The sequence below is a fragment of the Drosophila nasuta genome, unplaced genomic scaffold, assembly GCF_023558535.2.
Source record: "Drosophila nasuta strain 15112-1781.00 unplaced genomic scaffold, ASM2355853v1 ctg26_pilon, whole genome shotgun sequence".
Classification (NCBI taxonomy): Eukaryota; Metazoa; Arthropoda; class Insecta; order Diptera; family Drosophilidae; genus Drosophila; species Drosophila nasuta.
This window is the reverse complement of record NW_026869474.1, coordinates 251,380-261,993: the sequence shown is the minus strand read 5'-3', so window position 1 is coordinate 261,993 and position 10,614 is coordinate 251,380. Positions and strand designations below refer to the sequence as shown.

The window sequence follows — 10,614 nt, the reverse complement described above, 5'->3', positions numbered from 1 at the left end:
GTTCGTTCTCTATTAAAAATAAAAAGTCATTTTGGATCGCTGATTTATATTTATATATTTATAAATTTTGGGATCAGATTTTCTTCATCATAGCTGTCTTCGATAAACTTTAATTATGTAATTTATTCATGTAAATGGTAATTATTGTCACGCGCTGCACACTCGACTAAGTTGACATGTAATATGCGTTTAATAAATATTAGCCAGCTGGTTTGGTTTACATATCGGCAAACAGTGAAAAATTTCTAATTCACATAGCAATTTAAATTGCACCGTCGCAAAAGATCGGGTTGCAATCAAAGAGACTCTGTACATACAACAACATACATATAAAATAGCATTGAGGTGGTCATAGAGATAGGGTTGGCCGAGGGTGCTCTCGCTTAGCTCTTAAGAAACCGAATGTGCTTATAGTTCAGTTCTTAACAAAAATCGATGCAGAACTTAAACATAAATTATACAATGGCAAGACTTTCAGAAAAGTATAATGAAGTTGGCAGACGTGCGATGACAAGAATTACAAATGTAATCTAATTAATGCATTGCATTCAGATCAGTTGGTCACGGCTTCTTTACATTGTTATATTTATTAAATTGGCAATGTAAAATAATAATAATTAAAATTTACAAAGTATTGTGACAACAGTTTACAACAAGATGTGTTATTTAAGCAAAGTGCATTTAACTCTTATGCTATTGGGTACAATCTCAATTTTGTACTCAATGGAATATTAATAGTCAAGCGGTTTTTATTTTTATTCAACGTATATAGCGGACATTTCAAGCTGACCACTCTTTGTGAAATATTTTACAAAAAAAAAACTAATTGGCCAAACTCAATAAAATTGCTGTTCCTCGCTTGATCCAAAAGTCCGACTTCTCATTGCCACTCTTTAAATCAACTGAAATGACAAAGGATCCAGATCGTATTGGGTAATAATAAGATGGACAATTGTAAATGCCTCTAGTCTTCTTTTTCAGATTTTCCACTGGTTTAAAGTGAATAACTGGCAAGGCAAATTAACTCCATTGGAAGAGAATCTTGCAAACACTGATTTTTCTTAACCAACCAGCTCCTTCAAGATATAAGTTGTGTACGTATGCGCCACCACCCTCACGTATAATACGAGCAGCATTTGCATCTTCTTCAACAAAACAAAAAGTCCCAGGAAAGTTCATCAATGGGAGTTTTGCTGGCTCGGGCTGAAGTCTGTAATACGGCTGTAAGAAATCCAGTAGGGAATGTATATGCCGCTAACCAAAAAGGGTTGGTGAGCGCAGAGTCTTTGCCCAAGTATTGAAATGCGTAACACGAAATGCAAGATCACGTGCCCATGAAGCCAATGGCTTAAGTGAATTATAAGCTGAATTTAATTAATGTTAAATACTATATATTTATAATAAAGTAAAGAATATTTACCTTTGAGCCAATGTAATGGTACACGGCTTTCAGATACTGCACTATATATATCTTCTAGATCAGCGCTCATAACAACCAAGCCCTGAATTCCACGTCGAAGATTCCGCAACTGAGTGCGCATTTCCTCTAAAAGACTATTGTATCGTTCAATTTCTTGTAACAATACTACTTCTAAAGGAGTGCGAACAATTCCTATAATCTTTTGCAGTTTGCTCATAGTTGATTTCGTCTGGAGTATTTAGCAATATGTCCTTAGCAATATCAGATACCTTATTTTCAGGATTTTCTGCAGTGTCACAATTTATTTTTTGATCTTGCATTGAAAGTAAAGTAGCAAAAAGCATTCTTGTTTCCTATAAGTGACGCTATATCTGCATTTGAATGTTGGCCAAAAACATCCGGTTTGTCAAAAGTTAGGCCACATTTGAATTTGGTCTAAATAAGACTGTACGTCTCCGTCGTCCGGTATAAAATAGTTTGACAATGAAGACAATCTATAAAATAAATAAATAAAATTGTATTAATCAATATTATAATGTTTCTTATTTTTCATACCTAAACTTTCGAGATTTTATTGCTTGGTCATTAAAAGTTGATTAATATATGTAGATAGTAAACGCTGATCCCAATCATCTGTTACGTGACCCCGTAATTTACTCCAGCTATTAAATATTTCAAAGCACTGAAAGGTGTCTCCTCGTATTCATTTAAATACAAAAGAAGTAAAATTTCGGAAACCTCGAAATCAGAATCATTAAAACTGTATACGACATTCCACCCCAATTGCTGAAATTTTTTACGTTCTAAGAGAATAGTGTGAAAAAAAAACATAATGCAAATAAAAGTTTTTGTACTTGTTAGGTTCTTTACATATATCCATATTAGTGATGTTCACATTATTATAGAGTCTCTTCATATTTAATTTAATGCCTCTGGGAGGCTCTGTTGTCATTTTAATGCTTGTTTCCAATATTGATATAGGAAAAGTCAGGGTGCGGACTTGAACTTAGCCAAAGTCGGAACTTTTTATGTAACTTAATTGATTGCATTGTTGCTATCATTTTATCAAGAGTAGGCATCCAACTTAAGGACAAGTGACAATTTGCTAGAAAGACCCAATTGCCATCTCTTATACCATCCATTATAAGTTTCGTTGCCACAGAAGCTTGACCTTGTCCCAAGCTAAGAGAATACATACGTTGTGACATTTTAACAGTTTCAGAAAGTGCAATTAATGATTGAGATGGATCAATTCCGGGTGATAGAACAAATATTAAAGGAGTTTGGGGATAGATTCATCAAATACAGCCTTTAGATCAAGCACTGGTGGTTCCACATATCGCGGGCCAAGTTTGCTTATAATAAATTGCGTCATGCAAAAGGAAATTCGATCAGGACGCAATGACCGCACGACGCATATTTTTGAAAATCTGTAAGTTTATCATTCCATTCCCCAACAAGATCTTCTTGCTCAGGAAATGTGGTTGCATACCAAGCTAAGTACTCAAAATTATTACACTAGATATATAAATATGAAATATTTTATATTTAATTACCATTCCATGATTTAAAATTTGACTCAAAAGAATCAACAATCCCGTGAAAGCTGGAACTTTATCCAACTCTGTTATATTATCCCAATTTTGATCACTTATCCACCCTGTTTAAATATTATTTAGAGATTTTCCCATAAATATTACATAGTTTTAACACTCACATTTTGCAGGATTAGGGCTTGACCTTGTTTATCAAGAACAATTCCGCCTCTTAAAATAAAATCATACTCTTCCTCAACAAGTTTTCCAGCGTTATAAAGTATTTTAGCCGTCATATGAATTGAAAATAAAAGCTTATGTTTTTCGAACAGTCCCCTACATGTGTTTCTATATACTGAGTATGTGTGATATTCGTCTATGTTGTAAATGCGTTCATGTACAAGTTGGTTTCGAGGACTTCGCTCTATAGATTGTGTGAAGAGCAAAATATAAGCAGCCAAAGAGAAAACATACATTGGATCAATTTTTGACATGTCCATCAGTACAAAAAACAATATAGCAGCACGAACAGAAGCGGGCTTATATTCTTGTCTAGCTGCATCAATATCAACCTCTGTTATCTCTGCAATACTTAATGATTCTTTAACTAAAATGGAAGTCTGTCGCGATTTTTGAAGTGTCAAAAAAGTTTGTCATCGTCAAGAAGCGATCCCCTACTTTCGTTTAGCATACGAAGAATCTCATTGTCAAGATCAATCAATGTGCGCTTATTGCGAGCAATTGTCATTACCAAATCATCCTTTTGTTCTTCTAGAGCAGGTTTTTCTTTACGTACAATAATACCCACAATTGAGCTTCCAATCCGTCTTGCTTAAGAGCAAAGTTTACTAGTGTCATTTTTGATGATATTTCTGGTGGATAGTGAGGATTAGAAATCTTAGTTGTAATGTAAAGCTTAAATTTTTCGTTGTAAGAAATGAATCGACCGTTGAATTTAATAAGTTTCTCTCCGGCCTGTATAGTAAAATTTCGACGAAGAATTGATATATTGCTTGATCCAGTGATTCCCCACGTTTTGCAGCAGTACTGGAAATCCTTCTCTTATGGATAGCTCTATTTGCTGGAGATAATCATTCATTCCCAAATCAATAATTATTAATTGATTATATTCCTCTTTTTTCTTATCCAAATGTTTGCTTGCATTTGAGGATCAATAATCAGCGGCCATCGGCTTCCTTGAGTGACAATCACTCCGTTTTCTGTGCTTAAATCATCCCCAGGTAGCCCTTGAATATTCCATTCGCGAATCGTAACAGGATTACAAAGAAAGGTTGTAATTTTAAGATCAGATGTTGCTGGTATCTTAAAATTTTGAATTACTTGTCTCCATTTATTGAGAAGTTCTTCGCGATACTTTGTGTCAAAAGCACCCATATATGTCACAAAAGCAATTGATAAGAGGCAATCACCAGGTAGTTTTTCAAATGAAATGTCTAATTGGAAAACAGTTTCAATCCACCTCTCTCGTTCACCTGATAAAGATTCTACTAGGATAATCGCTCTTTCGAGTTGTTTTCGCAGTCTTTCTTCCTTAAGGCGTATATCATTAAGCAATATAGTTTTTCATTTAATTGAATATAAAGATCTTCAATAAATGCTTGAGTTCTTCGAGTTTTTTCGCTGCTGCTAATGCTGCTTGCTTCTCTTCCAACGATCTAATGGCGTTATCCAGTTTCTCTTGCTTAGGCGCAACAATTCGATAAACTTTACCATAATTTTCGATTGCCATAATCCATAACATTAGAGATTTACAGGCTACTGATACAACAGCAACTTTATCAGGCTCCAATTCAGGATTTTTGTGTACAAAGCTATTCTTTTTAATATTTTTCTGATATATGATCACGATCAAAATTTTTAAGATCATTTAAAAATGTCGATTCACTAAGAACCTTTTTGCGTTTTCCCATGTTGGTTCCTTTCCTAAAAGTATCAAAACCGCTTCCATAACCTTTTCAATTTTCATTGGCGGTCTTCCATAAGATTTAACTTCAGCTATATCTTTTTATTAAGGGCATCTAAAGCTTTTACAGCTGCGTCGATCATAGGAAGAACTACTTAAGTCAGCGCGCGCAGTGGCCGCTAAGTCTAAGCAAATAATTTCCTCGCGTTTAATAATAACAGCCTCTGCATCAACGATTTCCTTTTGTTCAGTTGCCTCAGCTTTTGAATTTCAATCATAGCAATGAACTCTTCACATTCCTTGGCGAGTAATTTCACTTGCTCTGAGCTCACTTTAAGCTCTTCAGACATTAAAGTTACCTTTTCCTGTGTCTCGGAAATTTTGATAGCCCATTACGTAAACGATTAGCAGCTGTTGAAACTTCATGTCTTTTTTTTCAAGAAGCTCTTTAAACCCACTTACCAATTGTAAATAATTTGGGGCAGTGACATAATTATGGCGCTTAACTTCTGTAAACATACGCTGCGACATTTTTGAAACACTTGAGTGCATAAGTGAAAAGGTATGCGGAATATCACGATATAAAAATATATTCGGTAGTCATAATTAAGCTATCTCGATCCTTTTATATTCCTTTCCCGGAATTGGTGCATTTAGTTGAAAGCCCTTCAAAAATGACACGCTACCTCCAATAATGCTTCTTGAGGCCACTCTCTAAACCAATTCGGAGTTGTTGAACTTAACAATGCAGGATATTGACGTAAATAATTTCGAAAATTGTCGCCTATGGGGCTGAAACATAGAACAATATGCATACAATCTCTTACATTTAACATGAAAATGTGTACAGGGCTTCACTGTTTAGATCAACACCAGCCTTTTTGCTGATCGCTCTAATTCAGATTTTAGTTCGTCAAACTCATCAGTTTTGAAAAGATTTATTTCGCCACTACTCAGCATATTATTTATTATTTCCAAAAAGGAAACATCTGCTACCTGTTCGCTACTGAAAACAAAAAGAGCTAATCTTTGCTTTATACCCGTGAGCTTGTAAAGACCTTTTAGATCCTCTCTAAAATCCCCAACTTTATATTTTTTGATACTTCTATTTGAAAGACACTCATTTCAACAATAAAAGCTGCTAGTTTTGCAAGTACTTGACGCCCAGAACCACCGATCCCAATGTTTAGAATATGTCCGCGAGGCTGAGATATTATGCGGATTATCCGTACGATATGCTCAACGGCTTCCCTAAAAATACCAAATCCATTCGGACCATTCCTGGATAATTATTGTACTCTTCTAATAGACGATCCATGTATGCTCGCAATTTATCTAACTGCAAGTCTTCATAAAATCCTTGGGGATGCATAAATTCACCAAACAGCGGGCATTGTTTAGATGGGCACAAACTATGAAAAGTCACCTCAAAGTGTTCTCCAAGAGTTTCATTTATTGTGTTTAGGAACCATTCTTGATCTGAGTCATCAACAAGGCGGTCACTAAAAACTCTAAAAATCTCATGAATCCAGACGCGAAGAAAAAGGGTTTTGTTGTTTGAAGCTTCTTAGAGCTCTTCAAAAGTCCTTGAAATACTTTTGAAATATCTCGTAAGTTAAAACCGTAGTGAGATTTGTTTGGGGTTGGTAACATTTTTAGCAATGACATTATAAAGATGTATTGTGGATTTTGTCAATAATATAGACATTTCACGCACATCGTTCGTAAAAGTTTCTAACTTTTGTTTAAGAATTGCACTAAATATTCTTGTAATTATCTCATCAGTGGGAAATGTTAAATTCAATAAAACAAACCGACTTTTGCGTTCGAGGGGAGAGAAATTGCCGACCTCCTCCTGGTGGTCCCATTGCTGCCATTAAAAATGTGCTCAAAACATATATCTTTTGTTGTGTCCTACGATTAAACCAATACTTATAATCTATCCATTGTCGTATTAGTTCTAGTGGGGTTGTGATCCATAGATGTCCTTGGCAGGCATATTAAAATCATCCATAAAACAAATCATTTTTTTCCGCCAAATGGTACAAACTGGGTTTTGTTCGTTTTTCTGTACGGTTCTCAATTGAAGCTTGCAGTCCAGCTGCTGTAGTTTGTGCGGATATGTTTACATATAAAACACAAAATTTATTTCTGTCACATGCTTCCATAACATTTATTGCAGTTGATGTTTTACCCGTTCCAACATTTCCAACTAACATCACTGGGTGCTCCTCAATGAGTAGTTTAGATACAATATATTCATATCGAATAGTATCTGCAGTAGGTACAATAACTTTATAAAAATGAGAACTAGAATTAAGAAAATTAGTTTAAAATTAAATACAAAATAATACTTTATAAAAACTAACTTTTCATCATAACGCCAAGAAGCTGAGAGTTTGGTTTCCCATGATACAAATGTGCGCTCATTTGGTTCAACAAAGTAGTCATATATTGTATCCTTTTATGGGAAAGCAGCTTTCCGTTTCACGAATGTACGTATCAAGTTTCAAACGACTTTCTTCATCTACACTTGCGCAGATGGACCATACTAAGCAAAACATAAACCACAATTTCGTCATTTCCTCCAGAAACTGTAAATTATTCGGGTTTATCCCATTCTGTTTTGTTGCAAAACCGTCTAGAAGTTTACATAGGGACATAACTCCATTTAACTCATTTGTTTTAACCGGCTCTTTGCATCGGGATCTCTTGAACTCAAGTAAATTTGGTAAAATTGTATTAAAATGAATCAGTAAAAATCCGAGAAAGCTTTATTCTTTTGTTTTTGTAACCATGAAATGACATACGGTTTCCACCCCAATCATTATAGTCGTTATATACCATACCGCACCTTGAAACTGTAGCTGGTGACGCAACTGCTAAGTCCCCTACCTCAAAAAGTAATGAAACTTGTGATGGCATTGTTATTCGTTCACTATTGACAAGAGTAAGTAGTTTATTATCGTCCATAACAGAATTCATGTTTTCTATCCAAACTGCATCTACTGGTCCATCAAATAATAGCCATTTTGCATGGGATCTTCATCTGCGCAAATGATTCGCATAATTGAGCTGAGGACACCATCAAGCCATTCCCCAGTAGTTAAGTTATACTCACCATATAATTCAGATAAGTCTAAAGACTTAGGGTTGATGGGATAAATAGTAACGGATTCCCAACCGTGGAACCGTTGGGAATTCATTCGACAATAAGCTCCTTGCAATGTTCTCCAAGTTACAGTTTTTGCAGTCCCAGTGTCGCCTATAAGCATAACAGAATGTCTTGAATTTTTGTTTCAAATAGCTCTATAACCTTTTTACTGCTATTTTAATAGGTTGTAAGTTATTATATTTAAATTCATCATCAATTGCAATATTAAAATCACTGTAATCAATTTCAGGTAGAAAACGCCAGGAAAAATATATCACTCATTATACCAACGAAAAGAGGTAAGTCAGCTGAAGTAAACCGAGCTACATTCATATCCTTCATTGCAAGAAATACAATCTCTTCCTCATTCATATAAGGAAACTGACGGCGCTTTTTCCAGCATACCTTAATAAAGCAACCATTGACCGTAATCCAAAATCATAGTGATATTGTTTAGAAAGCTGTTTTTTGCTAATTCATAAAGTGCATAGACTTTTACGAGATAAATTTCGGGTATTCGTAAACCCATCAGAAAATAAGAGATTCTCCGCAATAATAATATTATCGGGTACCATCATTGAAATTGGCCGGAACATTGACTTTAAATTATCTGGTAACTCAGTTCGTCCGGCGTATCCGGGATTCATGGTAATAAACAGTCCAATAGTACCAATTAATTTTATATTTTGACCTTCAAAAACGAATTCTTTTACTTTAGCAGATAAAGCTGCCATAATGGACATAATTTGTTGGGCCACAACAGAAAGAACCTCAATGTTAATACGATTGAACTCATCAAAACAGCCCCAGCAACCACTTTGAGCAAGACCTGAGAAATTTTTCCAATACTTTTATAATCTAACCCCTCTGAGCAGTTTGTAACAATTACCCAAAGACCAATCGCTTTGCCCAAATCTTTGACTGTCTCCGTTTTGCCAGTTCCGGCAGGTCCTTTGGGACTACCACCCCGATGTAGGTGAAGGGCGGTCGTTAGTGTGATATAGCATCGGTCAGTCAAAGGTGTGATAACAAGTCTTCCGGAATTTCCTGTGTACTCATATCCATACCACTGCTCTGTATTTGTCTGCCTAATTACACATAATTCTGATTCGCGATGCCAGTAAAAACGTAATTGGGAAAACCACTCAAAGTGATTAATATCCTTACAGTTTGATTTATACATGCGTTCTAAAACATCTCTTCCATGAATTTCTAATGTTATAAGTGTATTCACTTTAAGTCGCATAATCTTCGATAAATCCTTGCGACTCATTTCAGATAGTTTCATAAGAACTTTTGTCTGTTTTTGCTTTAGTTTTCTAAGTGGTTTCTTTTGATCAACCATTTTGCAATGGATGAGAGTTCGAGTACAATCAGTCGTAAATTGAATCTGTGCAGTTGTTAGAACCATTTGCCCAGGCCACATAGAAATCCATTTTTCACGGTTACCTATTAATTTCTTTAGAGATCCTCGTGCAAGTTTAAGCTGTTCCTTCATTACAGCTATCATATAAACCTCTACTTGAGTTAACCAACGTTCTGAAGGTCCATCTATATAGACAACTTGCAAAAACTCCACACATTCACCATCATCGGAATACATGGAAGTAGCCTGCCAACGACTTAAAGCCTTACCCACTCGCCTAAGCTCAAGTTTGTAAAGATTATCAAATAATTTCTTAAGATGTGTTTGAACAAGATCTGGTCGTTTTGCATTTCCCAAAATCTCCAACAAGTCATCATTTGATATAAAATAAAATCGAGGAAAAATTTGACGTTTTGCTTCCAGATAAATCTCCAAAGCACGCTGAATTAATTCTAAGTGTTCATCCATACGATTAAACCTATTAAGAATGAATGGTGGAGGACGTAAATGTGTTGCTTTTACCGCTGTATTAGCTTCAAACATTTTAGAAGTGATTGTTCGAAATTCATCCGTTATGGCAATGAATCGTTTCTCTTCATCAGGTAATTGCTTTCGAATATCATCGCCCTGAAATATATTCTCCAAATAAAGCCACTGTCGTTGAACAGAAAGTGCCTTTTCAAGGGTTTCGCTGATATACGATAATGTTTTTCCCAATAATCTACAATATCTATGAACGGCTCTACGAATCGTGTTGCCTTCATAGCGGATATCTGTACAAGGTGATCTTCTAGTAATTGAAAGCATTCATCTACGTTTTTATTCGATAAATACCATCCCATGCATACGCCATATCAAAACCTTGTTTTTCCAAATTGTTGCGATATTATTTATTCCATTCTCAATCTGTAGTTCCATGGTTGCGGCATTCGATATATCCTGAATGTCTTCAGAATATGCTTGAAAATCTAAATACATTATAAGTTCCAGTGTAAACTTTTGGAAGTCTCATCAAAATCTCTAAAATAGGAATGAAAAATATTAGTAAAAGATTAACTAGAATAGATATTTTGTTAGGCGGAATGTTAAAAGCTTGGCCAGACATACTTTGAATACTTGTAAGCCAACCACATATCTGACATCAACCGAAAGAATAAATCGCTTTGGAAATACTATTTCGGAGAGAATTTATCGGCACGCTCGAGTCGAACGGTT

The 10,614-nt window shown here is 35.2% G+C and overlaps 1 protein-coding gene across 1 annotated transcript; it reads right to left on the bottom strand.

Annotated features, from left to right (window-relative positions):
* Window positions 1-627: 627 nt before the first annotated feature.
* Window positions 628-10,413, bottom strand: LOC132797826 (dynein axonemal heavy chain 2-like). The gene is given in 7 exon segments (XM_060809598.1): window positions 628-1,364; window positions 1,421-1,914; window positions 1,976-2,916; window positions 2,977-3,080; window positions 3,138-7,189; window positions 7,249-8,868; window positions 8,871-10,413. Coding segments are annotated over 2 exon segments (1,695 nt in total). The 5' UTR covers window positions 10,207-10,413; the 3' UTR covers window positions 628-1,364; window positions 1,421-1,914; window positions 1,976-2,916; window positions 2,977-3,080; window positions 3,138-7,189; window positions 7,249-8,509.
* Between the last annotated feature and the right edge of the window lie 201 nt (window positions 10,414-10,614).